Below are 25,788 nucleotides of genomic sequence, written 5' to 3' on the forward strand. Positions count from 1 at the left end.
GGTCTATGATCCTCCAAGGTAGTTCCTAACTAGAGTATAGGGATGCTGTATCATGTTGGTTCAGAGACAGCTCTTCTGACGACCAGGATTGTCTTAACCGTATGGGTCATTTTGATTTTCTGAGCAGCTTTGTTTGGAAATGCCAAGCAATCGAAAGTTTTTGGAGGGGAAGATCGTATACATACTAGTAGAAAAAAAACTTTATTATAGAGGAAAACACCTAATTTGCAGGCATTCTTCCTGACCACTGCTCCTTCATCTAAAAAGGCCCTGAGTTTCAGAGCCCCGCCTACACCCTGAAGCCACTTGACAGACTGTTCCCTAGACCTTGTTTCTTGTCATTTTCCTTTTACAGCATTGCTATCTCCTTGGTCTGTCTGCATCCAACTATTTTTAATTCCGTCACTTCCCCACTGGCTGCTGAGTAGATAATTAAACACTAAGTCCTGTTCTTTGTTGAGATCATATGTATTAAGAAGACTTGCTACAGGGAAATGAGTGGCAACTTTTAAAGACAGGCTTTGAAAAGGAGACCATTAAACTCCAGCAGGATTAAGATTCTGAGAACAGAAGCCGGGCCAAAACACACTCCAGCTGAGTCTTCACGCTGTAGTGGATACAAGCTTATAGCAACTGTTGGTTGTTGGTTTCTCTGCTCTAGTGCTTAAGAGTGTGGATGCCAGGGTTGATTGCTTCGATCTCTGTCACTTATGTGCTGTGTGATATTGAGCAAATTACTTTACATCTCTGTGCCTCAAGGTTTTCATCTGTAAAATAGAGATAATAATAGTTCCTAGCACATAGGGTTTTTTTAGAAGATTGATACCAAATGAACTACTTGGCAGCTGACATATGGAAAGTATTCAATAAATGCTCCTAGTGAAGCATTCATGGAAGGTTAAGAAAAGACATGCTTGCTTCAGACTTTCATTAAGCTTCTATCTTGGAGCCGTTATGATAATCCTCCTTGCATATGGCCTAATAATAACTTCCAGTGTTTTTATTTTGATTTTTCATCTCTACCCCTTGGGAGGGATGCAGGAGCAGTGTGCCTGCATATCTAGAACTCTCTAATTCTGTGCAGATGAGACTTACAGGCCATCTGGGTTGACTGGCCTCCTGGTTCTTCTCACTTAGGTGCTGGAAAGTTTCAAGATCATGGACTATAGCCTCCTGTTGGGAATCCACATCCTGGACCATTCCCTCAAAGAGAGAGAAGAGGAGACCTCACAAAATGTGCCTGATGCCAAGCGGCCTGGGATGCAGAAGGTCCTCTACTCAACAGCCATGGAATCTATCCAGGGTCCAGGGAAATCCGGAGATGGGATCATCACGGAGAACCCGGACACGTAAGTGTAGCCACAGGCCCGCCCGCCCTCCTGATTGAGACAGCCCACGTCACTGGGTAATTATAGGCAATCACATTTTCCCTATGGTGGCACTCTGGGAATAAATTCCCACTTGATGCTGAAGTGAGTTAAGCTGACTTTCTTTTCTGTTCATCTAAGGATAACTAGATGTGTCCCAAGTCACACACTTGGTTTCTTTTCTCAAATGGCTTCATTTTTTTAAAAACAATGACTGAAAATGTTTTTGCCCTCATTAACTACGTATTCAAAACATCTACCACAAGAGGAGGGAATAAATTTTGAATTTGAATAGATGTGTATTTAAGCAAATACACCATAGAAAGGATGTTCGCAATTCAGGGCTTTTTATATGCATAAGGGGATTCTGTTGTTCTAGTTATGTACCCAGGCAGATGTGGCCTATCGCCTTAGCCAGATGTGATAGTAACTACAGGATTAATTTGCATGTATATAGTGCAAATTGATTCACAGAAACAATTGCAACCAAAGAAAAGTGATTGAAATGGTAGACTGCATTAGGTGTGTATACTAGCTGAGCAAGGAGACTGAAAGAAATTTTCCACAGCCATAAGTGCCTGCCTTGTAGAATTCTCCGATAATGAATAAACCATGGACATATTTCACTTCTATAAAGGAAATTAACACCTATCAAATTTTTTTTAATGTTTGCCTGAGGGTTCATCTAAATGTCCAATAATCAGTTACATTATTTTATATCAACATGGTGAAATATTACGCAGCTCTTAAAAATCACATTAGCATTGAATATGAGGAATGTTCATCATTTAGCAAATGAAAATTTCAGGTTATAAAACATGATCAATTAAATAATCTCCTCTGTGGACACACTTACATACATATACTAGAAAGATATACTGACTTATTATATCCAAGCAGTAAATTTTTTATAAATATTGTCTTTGTGTTTTTCTGTATTTTTAAAACCAGTAAGTATATATTACTATTTTGATCAGAAAAATGTGTTGCATTTTTAAAAAGCAATATTTTATAATGCTCTAAAAATTCTTGCTTATGGCTTTAAAGAAGGAATACTTTTTTAAATTTCGGATTCAGGGGGTACATGTGCATGTTTGTTACTTGGGTAAATTGCTTACTGGTAGAGATTGGGCGTCTAGTGTGCCCATCACCTGAATAGTGAACATTGTACCTGACAGGTAATTTTTCAACACTTGCCTCCTGGCCCACCCTCCCGCTTTAAAAGTTCCCCATGTGGGCAACCCCTTCAGGACCCCTTTCACTGTGGGAGCTTTTCTGCCCTCTTAAAAAAAAACAAAAAGTTCCCAGTGTCTGTTATTTCCATCTGTATGTTCATGTGTACCCATTATTTTGTTCCCATTTAGAAGTGAGAACATGCAGTATTTGGCATTCTGTTTCTGAGTTAGTTCACTTAGGATAATAGTCTTCAGTTCCATCAATGTTGGTGCACAGGACATGATTTCATTCTTTTTTTAGCTGGATAATATTCCATGGTGTATATACCAGGGGTGCCAAAAAATATATATACACATTTTAAGTTATGTTATCTATGTAATATTTTTAGTTCACTGTAATCAGAAGTGTCTGGGTGCTGATGGTAGCCACTTTGAGCACCTCTTTGTAATTGCAAAAGTCAAACGTGACTTGTATTCATCCTTTGTTTTCGGTATATATTGAGTATTACAATCTTAATACAGTTTTTTCCTTTCTTAAAATGCATACATTTTTGGCATCCTCTGAATATACCATATTGAACCATTGATGGGCAACCAATGATGGGCACCAAGGATGGTTCCATGACTTTGCTATTGTGAATAGTGCTGTGATGAACATATGAGTGCAGGTGGTTTTTATATAGGATGATTTCTTTTCCTTTAAAGTTGGAATAATTTTAAAATTGGATTCAACTCTCCAGAGTTGATAGGCTGAGACTTTATTCTCTATGGGGAAACACATTATTCTGGATTCTCAGAAAGACCTTAGATGATGTCACATGCGCACACACACACACACACACACACACACACACACACACACACACACACACTCACACCCCACACACACACTGAGATGAATGGACGATAGCCCAGACTTCTTAAAGATTGTCTATTTTTATTTCCAGTCTATTTATTAGAAATGATTTTAACTACTTTTTCTTATAATATATGATAAAATATTTTCTCTTTTGCTCTATCAACAGAATGGGAGGCATTCCAGCCAAAAGCCATAAGGGAGAAAAACTACTTTTATTTATGGGCATTATTGACATTCTGCAATCATATAGGTAAGAAATTTGAGGGAGTGGTCTTATAGTATTTCAAAACTAATCAACAAATGTTCTGAAACTTCACTAAATGGGAGTGGTCTTACATTCTCATTTTTATGTTTTATTTACTTTTAGGTTAATGAAGAAGTTAGAACATTCCTGGAAAGCTCTTGTTTATGATGGGGTAAGTGACTTATGTCCCTTGTTACACTGTATATATTTCTGCTTTCTCAGCTACTTAAGGGTGTGCCTAGGAAACTGTGTCACTAGACTTTAAACACAGAATCTTAGGTTAGTAGATTAGTTCAAATCTGAGAACAGGCCAGGCATGGTGGCTCACACTGTGCTTTGGGAGGCAGAGATGAGAGAATTGCCTGAGCCCAGGAGCTTGAGAAGAGCCTGGACAACTTGGCAAGACTTCGTCTTTACAATAAATCAAAAATTAGCCAGATGTGTTGTGCACCTGAGTTTCCAGCTACTTGTAAGGCTGAGGTGGAAGGATCGCCTGAACCTAGCAAGTTGAGGCTGCGGTGAGCCATGAGTGTGCCACTGCACTCCAGCCTGGGTGACAGAGCAAGACTCCAACTCAAAACAAAAATAAAAATCGGAGAACAAGACCACATAAGTTTGAGTCGTTATTCAAATAGATGACATCCAGCCTAGTGGCTAGCCTAGAGGTCAGAAAAATAAAATGGTATCTGTTTCTATGTGAAATCTAAAGGACCCAATTATGAGGTAATGAGAAAAAAAAGTGAACTTTTTTCATAAGTACTGGGAAGATCAACAGGGCAGCTGAAGTGAAGTTCTCACAAAACCAAGCCACAGAAGGGCTTGAGCTCTGACTTTGACAGTGGAAGCTGTGGATCCAAACTCTGTCTACGTTTAGGACTCTCCATGTGACCTGGGCAAGTTGCTGGTTATTTAGCTTCTCTTGCCCTTGTTTTTTATGTGTGCCAAGGGATAGTAGCGGTACCTGCCTGATGTGAGGAGGAAATAATACATGTTAAGTGTCCAACATGATACCTAACAAATATAGACACAAAATGAAATCTTGTAAGTTGGTATGGATTTTTATAGACATTTCTTCAAACTGACTGATTGAAGATGTCTTAACTGACATAACTGAAGAAAAAAGCCTGTTAGCAGAGAGCATTTGTCCACTCCTTCTCTTCCTCTCCCTTCTTCTTCCCCCTCTCCCTCCTCTCCTTCTCTCTCTCTCTCTGTCTCTTTCTCTCTCAAAACACACACACACACACACACACACACACACACACACACACACACCCATCTAGATGTTAGATTTCTGCTTCCTGCCTCTAACAGAACATTTATTGGCTTAAGCCTCCCTCAGCTAATAACTTGAAGTAGCACTTCCAAAAAATATGTTAGTCACAATGTATTTTAGCTTTTTAGAAAGATTTTGTATATATATTTTTTGAAAGTAGGATTTATTGAGAAGACAGAAAAGCTCCCAGAGCAGGAGGGAACCCGAATGGGTTGCCTATATATTTTATATTTTGAATAGCTATTTAAACAGATGACATCCAGCACAGTGGTTAGGTAGAGGCCAGCAAAACAAAGTGACATCTGTTTCTATGTAAAATCTAAAGGACCCAATTATGAAGTAATGATGAGGAAAAAAAGAGAACTTTTTTCTTAAGCACTTGGAAGATCATTGAGGGCAGTTGAAATGAAGTTCTCACAAGACAAGCTTTTCAAAAGATTTGGTCACACATTTCCATTTAAGATGTTAGCAGATGCTTCCTTTGAAAGAGGATAAATTGTAGACGCTTTTCATCTCCTTTCTTGGAAAAGAATACACACTTTCTCAGTTCTGTGGAAGAGTATTAATAATCTTCCAGTACAAAAAAAGATCTGCTTTTTGTCCACAGACAAAGGACTGACCTCTATCAGAATGCATTTTAAACAATGCATTTCACAAATTTGTTTCTAAGAATTAAACTCTGAACCAGGCATGGTGATATGGACCTATAATCCTGACTACTCCAGAGGCTGAGGTGGGAGGATTACTTGAGCCCAGGAGTTTGAGTTCAGCCTGGGTAACATTTAAAAAAAAATTTTTTTTTTAATTTAAATTTTTAAAAAGAAATTTAGAGTCGGTCATGCTCAGTGATCTATCACAGAAACCAAGAACAGAGTACCATATGTTCTCACTCTTAAGCGGACCTTGAACAATTATCATAATAGTATAAGAAAGGGATTGACAGTAGTGGGAAACTGCGGGGAGGTGGGGAGGACTGGTAGTTGAGGGAAACTGCTAGGAGAGGGAGCGGCACAGCTCATCAACAAGGGTACCTGCATAATCAACGTTTGTATACCTAACCCTGAATTGCACCCCACATCTTTAAAATAAAATTAAAAAATAAGAAAAGAAATTAACCTCAGTCTTATCTAAACCAAAAACTTCATCTAGGTGCAGTGGCGCAGGCCTATAATCCCACCACTTTGGGAGGCCAAGGCAGAAGGATTGTTGGAAGACCAGCCTAGGCAACGTAGCATGACCCTGTCTCTACAAAAAAATTTAAAAATGTAGCCCAGGCACAGTGGCAAACACCTGTAGTCCTAGCTACTTCCGGAAGCTGAGGTAGAAGGAGTTGAGCCCAGGAGTTTTAGGCTACAGTGAGCTATGATTGCACCACTGCACTCCAACCTGAGAGGCACAGCAAGACCTTGTCACCAAAAAAAAATTGAAAATTCCTCTTTTGAAAAGAGGTCAAGCCAGGCTCGGTGGCTCAACCTGTAATACCGCGCCTTGGGAGGCCGAGGTGAGTGGATTGCCTGAGCCCGCGGGTTCAAGACCCGCCTGGGCAACTTGGTGAGACCTCATCTCTACAATAAATCAAAAAATTAGCCGGGTGTGGTAGCGCATGCCTGTAGTCCAACTACTTGGAAGGCTGAGGCGGAAGGATTGCTGGAGCCCAGCAGGTCAAGGCTGCAGTGGCCGGGAGCAGCCACTGCACTCCAGTCTGGGTGACAGAGTGAGACTCCAACTCAAAAAAAAAAAAAAAAAAAAAACGAAAAGAGGTCAAGATAGTAGGTTAATTTTATTTTATCGTCCAGCTAAAAAGGTGGGACTACATAGTATCTCAAACATGAAATTGGGAGATAATGAAGACTCTGTTTCATTCTCCTGCTATTTTTTGAGATCATTTCAATTCCCTGTTGCCACATGAGATTTCTGACCTGAATGGCCTAGTTCTGTATTGATCACATTTTTCTATGGGGCCCCCACCTTTGTTTATTTAAAACTTATCTTCTGTTTTTTAATTTTTTTTAATAAAAATCTCTGTGTTCATCTCTACAATAAATAAAATTTTAAAAAATCAGCCGGGTGTGGTAGCACATGCCTGTAATTCCGGCTACTTGGAAGGCTGAGGCGGAAGGATCGCCGGAGCCCAGCAGGTGGAAGCTGCGGTGGCTGGGAGCAGCCAATGCACTCCAGTCTGGGTGACAGAGTGAGACTCCAACTCAAAAAAAAAAAAAAAAAATCTCTGTGCTGATTATATATAATAAACTTATTTTTATTTGTCTACAAACATGACTCTTATTCACTGTTTATTCATGCCAAAGAGAACAATGTAACTTCTGTTTATCAGCAGGGGCTGAGCCTTAATCAACTGTGGATACTCCTCAGGCTCTTGCATCCTACTGATATTTCTGAATTACTGTACTTGTTGGGAAAATGTGTCCACTTCAAACAGAAGCCCCCAGAAAACTGGGAAGAATGTATGCGAAAAGATGTGTGGTAAACTTCCCACCACATCTGCAGCCTCACCGAGAGACTAAAGAGGGATCCTGTGACTGTGACCTTCATACCATGCTTATTATAGAATAGGTTGTACTAGTTAAAAGGAACTTATGCCTCATGTAACACCCTGTTTCACAGATGAAGAAACTGAGGCCTGACGCTGACTTTTTCCAGAATCACACAGTCTGTTAAAGTTAGAACAAACACCAGAACCAGGTCTCCTGATTGGTGGTCCAATGTGTTCTTACTTTTAACTCCACTGGAAATATTTTTTGATAGCAATCTTACATTTTGAGAAAATTCCTAATTGTAATCCACACATCTGGATTCAAAATGGAGCATTATATAAGCCTATGGACTATGTTTAGAAATGTGCGCTTGGATATATGGTATGGATTAATGGTTACTAAATAAACAGAAGAATTAGCTCCTTCATCCATCCCCTTTCCTACATTTGTGATAAAATGACCCTTCAGTCCTAAAGACTCCTGCCAAAGCATGAGAGAATTGAGTTAACAATTTAATTCAATTCTACTCTATGTAATTAGTAGATAATTCAGTGTAACGGGAGTCATCTGTTAGTCTTGTCTCCTAGGAATCCTCCTAGTGTCTGCTTACCTTATTACTTGGAGGTGAAACCAGAACAGAAAAGTTTAACTCAAATGTCACTCTTAGATTAGGATCATTTTATTTGTTATGTCCCCAGTTTTTGTTCGTTACTGAGTGTTACCCTTTATTCCAGATGACATCTGATGCACTGATAGCCTACATGTTAAAAAAAAAAAAAGACCCTCCTGGGACACAACGTTATGAATCAGGATAGCTGTTTTGATTTATTTTGAAGGGTCTTTCTGCTATCCCTCCCCTGTTCCATTCCATCTTGAGTGTCTAGAATCTTTGTTCTGATTGAATCTGTGTCCTCTTCCCCTAGCCCCAGACTCCTGGGTCCCACAGGACATTGCTCTTTTCTAGCTCTTTGACCACTTTTGGTTAGGGACATTCGTTAACACAAAACCAACTGTGTAGATCTTTCTTGTGACTTGAGGTGAACCCTGAGAGGTAAACAACCCTGTAATCCTTGATCTGTCTTTTCAGGACACTGTTTCAGTTCATAGACCAAGCTTTTATGCAGACAGATTTCTAAAGTTCATGAATTCCAGAGTTTTCAAGAAAATTCAAGGTAAGAGTCTTTTGAAAGTTGTACTTTTAGTTGCTGATGTCATGTATCTCTGAAAAATTTTTATGGAAGAGTAGGAGCTATTTCTCTCCCTACAGCAGTAATCACTAGTAATTATGGCTAAGTATCCCAATCAGGTGTTTATTGATACATAATCATTAGCATCCTGTTTTGTAGCAAAAAAAAAAAATTATAAGCTGTCTAAATGTCCATACCCTATATTGGTTAAATGTCCTATAATACAGTCAAATACTGGAATAGTATACAACCAATAAAAATGATGTATTCAAGGTACATTTAGTCCTTTAAATATAGATTTATTCACATATATGTAGTTATCCATCTGTATTTCTTAAATGTGCAGCAGAATTTTAATGGGACTTATAAAACTATTAACAGCAGTTATTCTCATGGAACATTCTCTAGGATAGACCGTATGTTAGTTCACAAAACAAGTCTCAATGAATTTTAAAAGATGGAAACCATATGAAGTATCTTTTCTGACCACAGTGGAATGAATCAATAAAGAATGAAAACTGGAAACTTCATAAATGTGTGAAAAATTAAACAACTTGTTCTTAAACTACCAACGGGTTAAAGCAGAAATCACAGGAAAATTAGGAAGAAACTCGGAAATGAAAACAAACATACCACAAATTTATGGGATGCTGTGAAGGCAGGGCCCAGAGGGAAATTTATGACTGTAAACTCCTACATTAAAATAAAAGAAGAAAAATCTCAAATCAATACCCTGACTTGAAACCTTGAGTAACTAGAAAAAGAAGAGCAAACTAAACCAAAAGCTGACAATGGTTGTTCTGTATTAGGGAATTACGTGGGATCTTTCTTTTTATACTGATATTTATTAAGTGTTCTACAATGAATATTTGATATCCTGTAGTATATTTTTAAACCACATGAAAGGAAAAAACCTCATTATATAATTATAGGTTTATATGTTGTTGTTTTGTCATTTAGCTGTTCTGTGGTCCAATTTCATAGCCCAAAAGATGATAATTTAGCCACACACCAAAAACTGAAAAAGGATGTTTATATTTTATACTTAAACAAGCCAATTTTTTCTTAGATTTATTGGTTATTTTGCTAATGAAAGTCAAACACTTTTCAATATAAAAATTTTGGAAAATACAAGAAGATGAAAACAATAAAAATGTCTTGAAATGCCATCACCCAGAGATGTCTATTCCTAATATGTTAATGTTCTTTCTACCAGTCTTTATTTCTGCGCTTTATGTATTTATATAAAAATGGTAGTGTGAGGGTGTACAATTTTAGGTACTATTCTTCCATTTTTCACATAGCATTATAACATGAATAGTTTCCCATATTGTTGTATATTCTTCAAAGACACCATTTAAAATTGCAACACAACATGAAAATGATATGGGTTTGTCATAATCTATTTAACCATTCTTTCAGTATTGAGCATGTACACAGTTTCTCCTTTTCCTATTTCTAACTAATAGTTTTATATACATCATTTCAAATAAATGTCATGTCCAAACTTGGGATATTTCTTTGGAATGGATTTCAAGAAGGGATCCTCGGGTAATAAAATGTATATAACTGCCCAGAGAGATTATGCCACTGTTGGCTCCCACAAGAGTCTGTATTCTACCATTCCCTCACCAACATTATGCCTTTTAAATTATGTTGCCCTGATAAGTAAAAAAATGTTATCTGATTGTTTTATTTTGCATTTCTTGAGAACTAGTAAAGTTCAACCATTATTCATGTTTATTAGCCTTTTATAATTCCTTTGAGAATTAAGCTTCCTAACATTTGACCTTCTATATTGGGCATTTATTATTTTCCCAAATGACTTATGTGAACTTTGCATTCTAACGCCCCTCCCTTTTTTTTAACCTTATTTTGTTCTAAGAAAAATTTTTTTTTTCTTAGAATTGCTGTCAAGTTGAGACCACTGTCAATTAAATTTTCTGCCCGAGGTTTCTTTGGCCTAGGATTGAACTTAAAATAGTGTTTATTCAAACGGTGAGGCTATGTGAATGGCAGCCTGTGGTTCAATATTTTAACCAAGATTTTCCACCTCCCTTAAACCTGTGCCTAGGTTGGAAAAACATAAGTTTCATCTCAGCCCTTGGAAGGTTTGTAGAGGATGTACCCTTTAATATTCCAGCTTTGATGAGGCTTCTCCAGGACTCTCCCCAACTTGGAAGGTTTTTCTTTCTTAGTAGCATATAAATTCATGAAACAGCATAGCATCTTCAATTTCATAAAATATGGCATATTGGCCAGGTAGGGAGCACTTTGGGAGCCTGAGGTAGGAGGATCGCTTAAGCCCAGGAGTTCTTACCTGGGCAACACAGTAATTCTCTACAAAAACCTCAAAAATTAGCCAGGCATGGTGGTGGCACTCACCTGTAGTCCCAGTTACTCAGGAGGCTGAGGCAGAAGGATTGCCTGAGCCCAGAAGGTCAAGGCTATGGCAAGACTCTGACTCAAAATAATAGTAATAATAGCAACAACAACAACATGACTTGTCTTACAAATTTTCCTAGTTTGTATAGTTTTCAGGTTTTTAATGTGACAAGATTTTTATTTCTCTAGTAGTAAAATCTATTGACTTTTTTCCATTTTGATTTTATTATCTATTTTTTATAATAGCTTTGTTATATTCAGGCTCATAATATTCACCTTTTTAAAGTGAACTATTTTGTGGTTCTTAATATATTTGTAAAGTTATGCAAACCATCACCACTTTGTAATTTTAGAACATTTTCATTACCCCAAAAAGAAACTCCACACCCATTAGCACTCTTTATTTCCTCCTCCCAGTCCCTGGCAACTACTCATTTACTTTCTGGAGATTCATATAAATCATATAATATGATCTTCTGTTTTTGGCTTTTTTCACTTTACATAATATTTTTAAGGTTTATCTTTTTTTAGCATGTATCAGTACTTTCTTATTTTTATGGCAGAATAACATTACATTTTATCAATAATACCATATTTTGGTTATCTATGCATCAGTTGATGGATATTTGGTTTGTTTCCACTTTGGGATCTTATGACTAATGTTGCTGTGAACACTCATGTACAGGGTTTTGTGTGGATGTACATTTTCATTTCTTTTGTATATATACCTAGAAGTGAAATTGCTACATGAGATGGTAACTCTCTGTTTCACATTTAGATGAACTATCAAACTCTTTTCCAAAGCAACTGCACCATTTTATAATCTCACCAGCAATGTATGAGGGTCTCAATTTCTCCAAATCCTCACCAACATATGTTATTGTCTGTTTTATTTTGACCATCCTAGCGGGTATACAGTGATATCTCATTGTGGTTTTGATTTGCATTTCTTTAATGACTAATGACATTGAACATCTTGTATGTGCTTATTGTCAGTTTATATCTTCTTTGGATAAATATTTATTTAAATCTTTTATCGTTTTTTTACTTTTAGTGAGAATCTCACTCTGTCGCCCAGGCTAGAGTGCAGTGGCACATTCATGGCTACCGCAGCATTAATTGCTGGGTTTAGGGAATCCTTCTGCCTCAGCCTTCCAAGTAGCTGGAACTACAGATGCATACTAATTTTTTAACTACACCTGGAAATTTTTAAAATTTATTTTAGAGACCAATCTGGTCTCAAATCCCTGAGCTCAGGCAATCATCTTGCCTCCACCTTCCCAAAGTGCTGTTACTACAGGTGTGAGACACCATGTCCAGCCCTTTGCCCATTTTTAATTGGGCTATTTGTCTTTTTATTGTTGAGTTGTAAGAGTTCTTTATATATTCTAGACAAAAATCTGTTACCAAATATATGATTTACAAATATGTTCTTCCATTCTATAGGTTTTTTACTTTTTTTGATACTCTGTTCTTTGAAGCACAAAAATTGATGTCCAACTTTTTTTCTTTTGTTGCTTGTGGTATGATCTAAGAAACCAATTACATAGGCCAAGGTTACTAAGATTTACTCCTGTGTTTTCTTTTAAGAGTTTTATAGTTTTCGCTTATACATTTAGGTCTATGATTCATTTTGGTTGAATTTTTTTATATCGTGTGAGGTAGAGTACATCTTCATTCTTTTGTGTATGAATATCCAACTGTTTTACCACCATTTGTTGATTCTTTCCCCTACTGAATTATCTTGGTGCTCTTTTTGACTATCAGTTTACCACAAATGTAAGGATTTACTTCTTGACTCTCAATTATATCCTCCTGTTCAATATGCCTACCCTTATACCAGTACTATGCTATCTTGATTACTTCAACTTTGTATTATAAATTTTGTATTCAAGAAGTGTGAGTCCTTTAACTACTCTTTTTAGATTCTTTTGTCTATTCTGAGTCACTTACATTTCCACATGAATTTTACTTATGTATTTATTTAGAGTCAGAGTCTTGCTCTGTTGCCTAGGCAGGCATGCAGTGGTGAGATCATAACTTATTGCAGTCTTGAATCCTGGGCTCAAATAGTCTTTCTGCCTCAAACTCCCAAGTAGCTGGGACTATCAGTGCACATCACTGCACCTAGCTTTGTTTGTTTTTTTTTTTTAGAAATGAAGGTCTCACTTTTTCATATGAATTTTATGGTCAGTTTATTGATTTCTGAAGACAATTTTTTTTTTTTTTTTGAGTTGGAGTTGGAGTCTCACTCTGTCACCTAGGCTGGAGTACAGTGGCACACTCACAGCCATGTCAGCGTTGATCTGCTGGGCTCCAGCGATCCTTCTGCCTCAGTCTTCCAAGTAGCCGGAACTACAGGCACGCACAACCACGCCTGGCTAATTTTTTTATTTATTTATTGTAGAGACAAGGTCTCGCCAAGTTGTCCAGGCTGCTCTCGAACCCACAGGCTCAGGCAATCCACTCACCTTGAGCTCCCAAAGTGCTGGGATTACAGGCTGAGTCACTGAGCCTGGCAGACAATTGGTATTTTAACAAAGATTGGTTGAATTTGGGGAATATTGTCACCTTAACAGTATATCTTCCATATCATAAATGTGGGATGTCTTTCTTTTTATTTAGGACTTCATTAATTTCTTCCAACAATGTTTTGTAGTTTTCAGTGCACATGTTGCAGTTGTATTAAATTTATTTCTAAGTATTTCATTTTGTTGCTTTTTTTTGTAAATGGAATTATTTTCTTCACTCAATCCTTTTTATACTTACAAAGGACTTCACCACTGAGGAATCAGATAAATGTTCACCTGTTTTTTTAACTTTATATAAATTGGGGTTTTTTTGCATTAATCTGTGTGATTTATTTTTTATTTTTATTTTTTATTTTTGGTGTATGAGGCAAGGTAGATCTTTGTTTTTTGCCAGATAGTTAACTATTGTCCCCATACCATTTATTGAAGAAAGTCTTTTTCATGTCTAAGCACAGTCGAGTACTTTCTCACTTTTATTTATTGCATAGATAATCATGATAATGCTTATAATCCTGCCACAGTGGAAAAAGTGATTCCTATCCACTTTCCTTGCTTTATTTTTTTAACATTTATCATGATCTAATATACTATAGATTTTACTTATTTGTCTTGTTTAATTCCTGTCTCCTTTATTTAAATGCTAGCTCATTGCTGTATCCCCAGCACCTAGTACAGGAGGAGGGGTTTGGGGGCTGTAGACAGTACATGTAATTATTTGTTGAATGAATGAAGGAGGCCTGACATGTATGCTGAATCCCATCTTCTCTTTAGGGTCCAAGAAAGATCCCTCTAGAGATTACCTCCACTGCAGGGTAGTTTCATCCATTCACTCTTTACTTCTGACCCCTTGCCTCAGCCTTCAATCTGATCATTCTCTTAATCATACAAACAAACGTCAACTCTGCATCTCTCTCCAGTTCCCATTGCGTCTTTCTCTTCCTGCACAGTCACCCTATTTGAGAGTTGGATGCACTCGCCATCCCACTTCCTGATTTTTTTTTTTTTCACTTCCTGATTTATTGTCACTCTTCAGTGTACTCCAGTCAGCTTTGGATCTCTCTACTTTACCATAATGTTCTCTTCAAGGTCATCAGTAATCATTGCTCAAGCCACTGGCAACTTTCAGTCTTTTCTTGATACTCTTTGGCTTTGGAGACCACTGACGTCAGTTTTCTGTGCAACATTTTCTTCACTTTCATAACTCAGGACCCCCTTGGCTCCCTCCCAGCCTTTCATGCTCCTCCTTGGTAGCTCGTGGGAACTTTTCATCTCTACTTACTCTTATTGTGGGTGTTCCTCAGGCTCCAGTCTCCAACTGTGTCTCTTCCTCTTGTTCAACTCTCTTGGGCAGTTTCCCACTCTCCCAAGGGTTTAGTTACCATCTGTGTACTTACAACTCACTTCCACACCTGCAGCCTATCTCTTGCCTACCCAAACTCCCTATGTAAGCATCCACCAGATTCCACAAGCTCAGCATACCCAAAATTGAACTGGGCTGCCCCCACCCCACAGCCTGCCTCTCCACCTGGGTTCACATCTCCCTGAAAGCCACCACAACCCACTCTGGTGCCCAGCCAGAATGCTGGCATCATCCTGTGACACATTCCTTTTGCTTACCGCCCACGTGCAGTGACTCAGCAGCACCTATTGATCCTTGCTCTGAAACACTGGGAGTTCATCCTGTTCTTTCTCGGTGCCTCTCTCGACTCAGCCACTGTGTTTTGGACCTGGGGTTTTTACTTGTTTGCATAAAGTAAAGTTGTGGCCCCCATGCAGGTCCCTTTACTTCCAGGTATGGACACATCGAATCCAGTCTTCCCACACGGCAGCCAGAGGAATCAGTTTAAAATATAAATCTGCTCTTCCTAATTTCCTGTTAAAGCCCTTCCATGCTAAAAACAGAGTAAGTTAAATTAAAAAAAAAAAAAAATAGGAAGAGAAAAAGCTCCCATGGAGTCCCTAGTGCAAAAGTCCTTAACGTGTCCCTAGCACATAGTAGGTACTCAATGATTGTTTGAGGAATAATGCAATGAATGAATGAAATTTTCACCACTTCAAAGGGTAGCAATTTAATTAGTAGACACTTTAAAACACAACTTTAAGATGTTTCATCGGTTATGATTCCATTCAAAGCCCTTAATGCCTAAAGGCATACTTTCTTTGTAAGTGAAATCCCATCATTCCCTCCACCCTGCAAGAAAATAGTTCATTTCTTTTTCCAGGTCAGTTTTTTTAACCTTCTTAAATCCCTTTATCCCACCCCAGAGTTGAGTTATGCTGCCAATGTAATAATGTCTACAAAATCCTATAATGTTTTCTGGAAATATTAGTCACCATTATCTTGAAACTTCACTGAAATTCTCTAACCAAATAATCTGTCTAAAGTACTAAAGCTTAGTTTCCTGAATAGACTATAATAGTTAAATTAATTTTTAGGTTAAAAACTCAGCTGTCCTAAGTTTCCAGAGCAATAATGTATTCATTCAACAAATACTTGTGTATCTTTTATGTACCTAGCACTGTGCTAAGCACTGATGATATAGAAAGTTTTTAAAAATGAATTATTTCCTCCTTCAATAATGTAATAGTCTGTTTAGAGTCAGGGATTGGAACATGTAAAAGATTTATAAGGTAATGAAACAGTTACTAATGCTACTGCATATGCTACTGTGGGCACACCAAGACAAATAAGAGAAAAAAACCAGTTCTTCCACAAGAGAACTCCACAGAGCAAAGGATATTTCAACTAAGTCCTGAAAAAATTCACCAGAGTTCATTAAGAAAAGAGGCAGGAAGGGCATCTCAAAGAAAAGGAACAGCCTGTGCAAAGGTCTAAGGACAGGAGTGAACGTGGTAGGTTCTGGGATGGCAGGAAGGTAAGCTGAAAAGTGGTGAAGTGTGCAGGCAGTTGAGTGGCAGAACATTAGGCTGCAAAGGGGCCCAGGATATCTATCTCCAGACATGGTTTAGCCAGAGACAAGTCCAGGAGTTTTTGTCACACAAAAGGAAGTAGCCAGCTACCCAAATCATCTTTTAAGACTACCCAGTTAAAAAGAAATCCCCGAGGATTCCATTTCTGCAAAATGTAAGCCCTTATCTGCTAAGTGAGGCTCAGGTCATTTCTTTAAGGAAAAAACGCACCACTTAGACAAAAGTGAACTCTTTAGGTGCTATGAAGTCTTGGCAGAGGCTTGTTTTCTGTCCTCTGCTCCTTATTACATGTGATGCGGGTAAAGAACAAAGAGTGACTTCTTTTTCCAAGCTTTTGGCTCTCCATGAAAAGCCACAAGTACAGCTCTCCTGAGTGTCTTCCCCTCATTACAGAGCTCTCGCCTTGATCACCTCTCCTTGGTGCCACCAACATTCTTTTGATCACAGTTGTGTCTCAGTTTAGAGATGTAGTGTCGACCCAAGAGCTATGATGCAGAAAAGCAATTCTCAAACCTTTTGGTCTGGGGCCACTTTGTACTCTTAAAAAAATTATTGAAAACATCAAAGAGCTTTTGTTTATGTGTGTTATAGCTATCTGTATTTCACATATTATACATTAAAATGGAGAACACTTAAAAATGTTTATTAATTCTTACCAGAATTTTTTAAACCATTGTGTTAATATAGTAGTTTTTTGTTTGTTTGTTTGTTTGTTTGTTTTTAAAGATGTGGGATACAATTCAGGGTTAGGTATACAAATGTTCATTATGCAGGTATTCTTGTTGATGAGGTATAGTATATCAATTTTAACAAAAAATTTTAACAAAAAAATTATATTTTCTTAAATAAATTAGGAAGAAAAGCGGTATTATTTTACATTTTTTCCAACTCCCTAATGGCTGTCTTAACAGAAGATAAGTTGGAGTCTCACATGTGCTTCTGAATTCAATCTGTGGTGATATCACAGGTCATGTGACATCTGAAAAACTCGACACACGTGACAGAATGAGAGTGAAAAAGGCAAATGATGTCTTAATATTGTTATGAAAATAGTTTTAACATTACAGAGAGGGTCTCAGAGACCCTTAGTGGTTTTCAAACCACATCTGAGATCCTCTGACTTACAAGTTTTAAAATACTATACTAAAACATAAGAGTTTATAAAAGTTTGTATAAAAGGTATGTAAAAGCTAGCAGATCAAATGTTAAGGCAGAAGCCAGTGTGTGAATAATGACTTCAGATCTGTAAAACAAAGTGTGACCACTGTTTGAGAAAATGGGGAATTAAGGAAAACATGACTTATTGCTCTCCACTTGGTATCACTAAAATCAATTTTGATCAGTTTTTAAGCACTCAAAATCTCCTCCACTAAAAGAGAAGCAAACAGACTGGAGTTTTATGGGGATATCACCCCCATCTCACTTTAGCCAGAAAATAGAATGCCAAAGAGCTTGAAAATGAACCACCAATTAGGCAACTTAAGAAAGAAAGACACCTGGGGTTCGTGTTTTCTCACTCTGTAACCTTGAGCAAGCCGCAGTCTTCCTATTCTCAGTTTCTGGACCTATAAAAGGACCTTCATCCCCCTCAGGTGTGTGGATAACTTGAGATATGCAATGTGAATGTTGGCTTCCAGACTCCAAAGCCCTCTACAAATGTTATTTATTAAGATGATGATATTATTATGATTATAAGTCTGCTCCAGGGACAGATAAACATTTCCTTCTCTTTAAGTGGAGAAATTGCCCTCTATTCTTCCTTCATTTGTGTGTCCCAAAGTCCTTCTCCAATTAAGTTCTTACAGGCTGCCTCTGGAAAGGCCCCAGATGAGCAGTGTAATCTAAGCTCTGAGATTCCCAAGGCTAAACGCAATTACTCTAATACATTTGCTGTCGGGTTACCCCTTAGTGCAAATCTCCGAAGGAGAAGAGACACTGCCAAAAACACGTTCAGGGGAAAGCATAAACAGGCCTCAACTTCCCTCTCCCTTACCCTCCAAGGAAATTCTCTGACGATATTAAGTAAAGAAAAATTATTGCGGTGAAGAGTGAATATAAATAAGGACGTCTGGCTGCAACTTAAGCAGCTTCCATGGACGTGTCCTCCGTAAAGTCATAGGCTTCAGCAAGCATGATTGATGGTGAAGTACATTTTCATTAGTTTAGGTTCCCAACACACTCTGAAGTTGTAGAATGCTGTTCAGACAAAGATCGGGAGTGAATTATACATCTGATATAACCATGACCTAGAAGAGACCCAAAGGATAGGAAATTTCAATGGACAGTCGCAGAAAGGAAAAAGCAACCAGAAGCAACTTGGCTAAATTGGGCAACATGAGTATAAGATTAAACATTGGCATGTTTAGAAATTCCCAGTCCCAAGTTAATAAAACTGGGGTCATGAGAATTCGCCGTACTCGCCATCTGTGATCGTCAACCTACCCAGCCTCCTTCCAGCTCCAGAAAAACACTGTTAGGGGTGGGGAGAGGGGGAGATAATTCTTTTTCTTTTTCTTTTTGAGTCGAAGTCTCACTCCGTCACCCAGGCTGGAGTGCAGTGGCACATTCATGGCCACCCCAGCGTCGACCTGCCGGGATCAGGCGATCCTTCTGCCTCATCCTTCCAAGTAGCCGGAACTACCACGCCCGGCTAATTTTTTTATTTATTTGTAGAGACAAGAGTCTCACCAAGTTGCCTGGGCTGATCTTGAACCCACGGGCTCAGGCAATCCACTTGCCTCAGCCTCCCAAATTGCTGGGATTACAGGTTGAGCCACCGAGCCCAGCCAGAGATAATTCTTTAGTAACAAAACATCTCACCTCAAATAAGATTTTGTCTCAAAATCTGGAAAGAAATTTCAGCTCTAATTTATTCTAGAATATTCTGATGTTAGGTCATTTTGGACAAATAATATGGCCAAAACACAGACAACTTCATCATCTCCCTTTCCATATACTTATAAAAAAATAAGCCTCTTGCCTTCTACTCAGATAACTAAAATTTCAATAAATTATAAACAATGTTAACTTTATAAATAAAATATTAATGCGATTTTACAGTGTGTCTTTACTTGTCTGTCATTTTCCCCTCTGTCTAGCTTTGAAGGCCTCACCTTCTAAGAAACGGTGCAATTCCATCGCCGCCTTAAAGGCGACCTCCCAGGAGATTGTGTCTTCAATTAGCCAGGAATGGAAGGATGAGAAGCGAGATTTGCTGACTGAGGGACAAAGTTTTAGCAGCCTCGATGAAGAAGGTAAAGATGTGTAACTTTAAAAAAAAAGAAAAGAAAAAGTTTATGTGTACAAGTAATGTAAATTTACAGTAGAAAAATTAGAAAATTCCTTCTCTGAAAAACAAGGTCTATTATCAAAGGTATCAGAAGACCAAAAAAATCTATTAGTTACATTTTTAAGAAGATATATACAGCATGACATTGTTCATGTGAATTTTAAATAACAATACAGTTTATGGTTTATGGTAAAAATTAGAAAATACTAAAGTATTTCCAAAAAATGTATAATCTCACTACCAGATGATAACAGTACTAACATTTTGTTGTTTTTACCCTAGACCTTCTTCTGTGCATGTACATATAACTATATGTGTGTGCACAAAATGTAACAATAAATTGTCTCTTCATTTTTGTAAGTCCTCTTTAATAAATTTAAATAAAGTTTTATAATATCCTCCTTGCATGGCACGTATATGTACATACCTTTTGTTAAATTTATTTCTGGCACAGACATAGAGATACTGATATAGATATTTTTTTTTCTGTCTTTTAAAATAGTGTCTTTTTTAAGAATTGGGTTTTCTGACTGTTGCTACTACATAGATCTCACCTTTTTTCTTTCTTACTTACCTGCAAGCTAGGACTTCTGGTACAATGATGAATAGAAGTGTTGATTGTAGACAGCCTTGCCTTGTCCTGATTTTTAAAAGAGTGCTTCTAATGTTTCGCTGTTGAAAAAAGAAGTTTGTTGTATTTGATATCCATAATCAGGTCAAGGAAGCTCCTTACTTCAGGTTTGCTAAATTTTTCTTTCAAAATCAAGAACAAGTTATTGAAGAGGCCAGGCGCAGTGGTTCATGCCTATAATCCCAGCACTTTGGGAGGTCAAGGCAGAAGGATTGCTTGATACCAGGAGTTCAAGACTAACCAGGGCAATAAAGTAAGACCTTTACAAAAAAATTTTTTAAAAAATTAGCTGGGTGTGGTGGCACACGCCTGTAGTCCCAGCTGCTTGGGAGCTGAGATAGAGGATCACCTGAGTCCAAGAGTTTGAGGCTGCAGTGAGCTGTGATAGTGCCCCTGCACTCTAGCCTGGGTGACAGAGTTAGACTTCCACTAAAAAAAAATGTGTATTGAATTTTATCAATTATTTTTCTCTATCTACTGAGTTGATCATTTAGCTTTTCTCCTTTAATCCAACAAGGGAAAGTGACTTTTTAGATTTTTCTATCAGTATATCCTTTTGAAAATCCCAGCATGTCCTAAAATGTCTTCAACCTTCTATAGTAGGTAAGACCTCTTCTGGAATTTTTTTTTTATCTCAGAGTCTTTAGAATAGGGTATTATTTCTGTCCCTTCTTCTCCAGCACTTATCCATATATGATACATTGGATTTCTTTCTCATCTTCCCATAAGTGAACTTTTACCCAGAGTTAGTCATTTCAACAAAAGAGTTAATGAGTTTTGCTTGATCCTCTCTCTCTGAATTGGGGGCTGCAATTCCTGGCAGACATTCACCCACTCCCCCTAAGTTACCCTGCATTGGTGTCTCCCCCACCAGACAACCTGGTTTTCTGATGGCACACATGAAACTACAAGTGTCTGCGGTCTGGGTATTAGAATAAACTTATTTGTAAACTGTATTAGTTCAACTTTCAAATAGTATGCACAATATGACCTCTAAAGTTCGAACAATGGGTCTAATTGTTTATCTGGAAAGCAAAAGCACTACATAGTAAATATACTACATGATATCCAAGGTCTGAAAACATGGGAAGTAGTGCATATATTGTGTTTGTTTCTTTCAGATGAACTATTGGGCCCATTACTTGAAATTTAGAGACTGCAAAATGCAGGATATCATGTAGTATATTTATTATATAGTGCTTTTGCTTTCCAGATAAACAATTAGACCTTGTTTGAACTTTAGAGGTCATATTGAGCATACTATTTGAAAGCTTAACTAATACAATTTACAAATAAGTTTATTCTAATACCCAGACCACAGACACTTGTAGTTTCATGAGTGCTATAGTTCTCAAAAGAAGACATACAGGCGGCCAACAGATACATGAAAAAATGTTCAGCCTCACTAGTCATCAAGGAGATGCAAATTAAAACCACCCTGAGATACCACCTAGCTCCAGTCAGAATGGTCATCATCAATAACTCAAAAAATAACATGCTGGAGAGGATGTGGTGAAAAGGGAACACTTCTACACTGTTGGTGGGAGTGTAAGCTAGTACAGCCTCTGTGGAAAACAGTGTGGCAATTCCTAAAAGTTCTAAAAATCGACCTTCCATATGACCCCGCAATCCCCCTACTGGGAATATACCTAGAAGAACTCAGATCACTCTATGAAAAAGACACCTGCGCAGTATGTTTATCGCAGCATTGTTCACAATAGCAAGAACATGGAACCAACCATGCTGCCCATCAAAAGAGGACTGGATTTTTAAAAGTTTGGTACATATACACAATGGAATATTACGCAGCCATAAAGGAGAACAAAATCATGAACTTGGCGGCAACCTGGATGGACTTAGAGTCCATAATACTGAGTGATTTTTCACAGAAACAAAGATCTGAGTATCACATATTCTCACTCATAAGTGGACCTTGAACAATTATCGTAATACTATAAGAAAAGGATTGACTAGCGGGAAACTGCAGGGGCATGGGGGAGCAGGGAGGTGGGATTGGCAGTAGTGGGAAACTGCCTGGGGAAGGGGGGAGCGCACCTCATCAACAAGGGTAACTGCACAATGAATATTTGTATACCTGACCCTGAATTGTACCCCACAATTTTAAAATAAAAAATTTAAAGGTTAAAAAAAAGGAAAGAAATTTAGAGATACTACACCCAAAAGGCCTCTGAAGGTCACAGTAAAACCTGTTGAACATATTCTTTGAAAATGTAACATACTATCATAAAATGAGTTTATCTTCACAATTATCTTCATGTACAATGTTTAGTCTCTTAATAATGCTCTGTGAATGGGAACTTCTCTTTCATCCTACACTGAATCAACACCCTCGAGTTTTTCCCTCTAGTTTTGAACCATTTGTTTTCCGGCATTCCCAGTATGTTCAGGTTATATTCATTTCCTATTTCTAGGTAACAAATCACCACAAATTTAGCTGCCGGAGCCCAGCAGGTCGAGGCTGCGGTGGCTGGGAGCAGCCACTGCACTCCAGTCTGGGCGACAGAGTGAGACTCCAACTCAAAAAAAAGAAACTCAATCCCCCTAACGCTTTGACTCTGACTTCCTCCATTTCTGACCTCTAGACCCAGATTGAAAGGGCTCATGTGACTAGGTCAGGCTCCCCTGGTTAAGCTCCCCTTTGACTAACTCAGAACTAGCAATTCAAAGTGACCTTATAGTGACATCTCCAAAATCCCTTATGCCGGATCACTTAAAATAATCACAGGTTCCACTCACAATCAAAGGGAGATTATACAGGGGTGCCAGTCATTAGGGGTCATTTTAGAATCTTGCCCACCACACTGGTTTTGGGAAAAAAATGAAGCCTACAGAAGCATGAGGGAACAGTTCTCTCCTTCAAGGAGCTACTCGTCAGGTTGAGAAGTCAGTTCCCCAATGTGTGGATCATGTGTGATGTGGGACTGAGTCATTGGACAGATGGTGTTATTCCGTATGATGTCACTCAGGTCATGTCTCGTTTATGAAGTAAATAAAGCTGGTACCCAAGACCCAAGACTGCATTGGTTGTTCAGAGTCCAGTTCCATCTGCCTTCTAATGAGTGGCAATTCACTGGAATCTGCTGCCAGGTTATTTTCAGACCCAGTTTTCAATGTTATGGAGTGTTCATATTCTCCTCTGTATTTAATGAGAAGTTGGGATCAAGTATATTGAGTATTGCAAGCCAGGTGTCATTTTAAAATGAAAGCCTTTCTAATTTTTCAGTGTTGAGCAGGTTGATTATTCATAGTTGTGTATGATTATCATCAGTTATCCATCACTGCAGTCCTTGATTTTGACTGGAATCAGAGATAGAGCGCTACCATCCCATTGTGATGTCCGGTTTTCTTGACCACAGTCCAACCCCTCTTGTACTTGCCCTAATTTCCCTTGGTGCCTCTCCCTACCCCCACCATATTTACCTTTCAAATCCAAAATCTAAGACCTTTCATTCACACGATTATGCCCATCAGAGTCATTTTTCATAAAACACTGAAAATGCCTAATGTTGAATTTGGTGTGCCTACCAAGGAATACCAGAAACACCTTAAGTTTATATTGTTTTTATTATTATCTGTTTTAGTTCAGTTTGGGGAATGATGAAAAAGAGTTCACATAGACTCCAGAGAGACGTGCATGGGTTACTGCTTAGCCTCAAACATTTGGTGGGCTCTTGCATAAAGTAACTTCATGGGCCCCTAAATTTTAAAAAAGAATATGCAGCCATAAGAAGAACAAACATATGGACTTCGCAGCAACTTGGATGGATTTAGAGTCTATCATACTCAGTGATCTATCACAGAAACAAAGAACAGAGTACCACATGTTCTCACTCATAAGCGGACCCTGAACATTTACCATAATACTGTAAGAAAGGGATTGGCAGTAACGGGATACAGCCAGAGTGGGGGTGGGTGAGGGACACAACATCAATAAGGGTACCTGATCTCAAACCAGGCAAAGTGGGGACCAAAGGGAAGCACAAACTTTACCTGTACGATGACCACTTGTATACCTAATCCTGAACTGTATGCACTCCACATCTTTAAAATAAAAATTAAAAAAAGAAGAATTTTCTCTCTCACTCACTTTTTTTTTTTTTTTTGAGTCAGTTTCTCACTCCGTCACCCAGACTGGAGTGCAGTGGCACATCATGACTCACGATAGCCTTGACCTCCTAGACTTCGGGGATCCTTCTACCTCAGCCTCCCGAGTAACTAGGACTACAGGCACATGCCACCATGCCCAGCTAATTTTTTTATTGTTTGTAGAGACAAGATCTCACTACATTGCCAAGACTGGCCTCAAACTCCTGTACTCAAGCTCTCCTCCCGCCTTAGCTTCCCAAAGTGCTAGGATTACAGTCATGAACCACCATTCCCAGCTGAGTTTTCTCATTTTTAAAAAAGAAGCCTTGCTATTAGGATATGTCAAGAAGAGCCCTGGATAATGTGTAGAAATACGTGTGGGCTCGGATGGGGTTAAGGTATAGCTGACAGTCTGTTGAAGTATTTGTTTTCTGGCTCTTGAAAAGTCTACATTTCTGGGTCTAAAATAATATAGATGTGTATGTATCACAAGAAGACAAAGCAGGTTCACTGTATGTTTATATATTTGTCAGTCATCCTTTTAATCTCTGTCGAATTATCTCAAGTTCCTGGGAGTTTTTTGTGCCATCTTTTTGAAATAGTCAATCACTTTATTAGGTTTTTAAAAGAACATTCATAATGCCATTTCCATAAACCATTTTGTAAATTAATGCAATTTCCTTTCTGTTTAACCTGTTTGCAAGAAGCTACTTTACATTTCTGCTGTCATTCAGAAGAGTTCAGTTAATTCATAATTTAATTTGTTGCCTGATAAGTAAAATAAATGCTTTTGACTCATTTACATTATTATAGATGCTTAAGCTGCATTTATTATTGAGATTCATGAGTGTGTGTGTTGCGTTCATTCCTTAGCCCTGGGATCCCGACACAGGCCAGACCTGGTGCCTAGCACTCCATCACTGTTTGAAGCTGCTTCCTTGGCAACCACAATTTCATCTTCTTCCTTATACGTCAATGAGCACTATTCACAAGACAGGGCTACGCTCTATTCAAACAGGTAATGCTTAGCGCGATCAAATTACCCATCAGGCTGCTACCACATCAACATCAGGCCTGAACTGGTATCTCTGAATGGGAACACAGTCAACAAAGATGTGCCTGTCACCTACCTTGTAAGTAGGAGAGAGAGAACACTTGTGATTTTTACTGCAGCAAAAGTACATTGGAGGAAAAACCCTTGTCCTTTTTTTTTTTTTTTTTACAGTTAATCGTGATGTGTATGTTATACAATTAAATTATCATTAAAATTATATATTTGGCTCCATGGAAGAAGACAAATCTTTCATCATTTTTACT

General features: G+C 38.1%; 1 protein-coding gene across 1 annotated transcript in view; it reads left to right on the forward strand.

The window, feature by feature from the left end:
- Nucleotides 1-1,137: 1,137 nt before the first annotated feature.
- LOC103257958 (phosphatidylinositol 4-phosphate 5-kinase type-1 beta-like) overlaps nucleotides 1,138-25,788 on the forward strand; it is a gene marked incomplete at its 5' end in the record, with an annotated part of 93,192 nt that continues 68,541 nt past the window's right edge. Inside the window, 6 exons of the mRNA XM_008055663.1 lie at nucleotides 1,138-1,349; nucleotides 3,568-3,651; nucleotides 3,769-3,817; nucleotides 8,498-8,582; nucleotides 19,543-19,698; nucleotides 25,345-25,489. Coding sequence (XP_008053854.1) covers nucleotides 1,138-1,349; nucleotides 3,568-3,651; nucleotides 3,769-3,817; nucleotides 8,498-8,582; nucleotides 19,543-19,698; nucleotides 25,345-25,489 — 731 coding nt within the window. The remainder of the gene's footprint in view (nucleotides 1,350-3,567; nucleotides 3,652-3,768; nucleotides 3,818-8,497; nucleotides 8,583-19,542; nucleotides 19,699-25,344; nucleotides 25,490-25,788) is intronic.

The sequence above is a fragment of the Carlito syrichta genome, unplaced genomic scaffold (assembly GCF_000164805.1).
Source record: "Carlito syrichta isolate Samal-C Ts95f unplaced genomic scaffold, Tarsius_syrichta-2.0.1 Scaffold301910, whole genome shotgun sequence".
Lineage (NCBI taxonomy): Eukaryota > Metazoa > Chordata > Mammalia > Primates > Tarsiidae > Carlito > Carlito syrichta.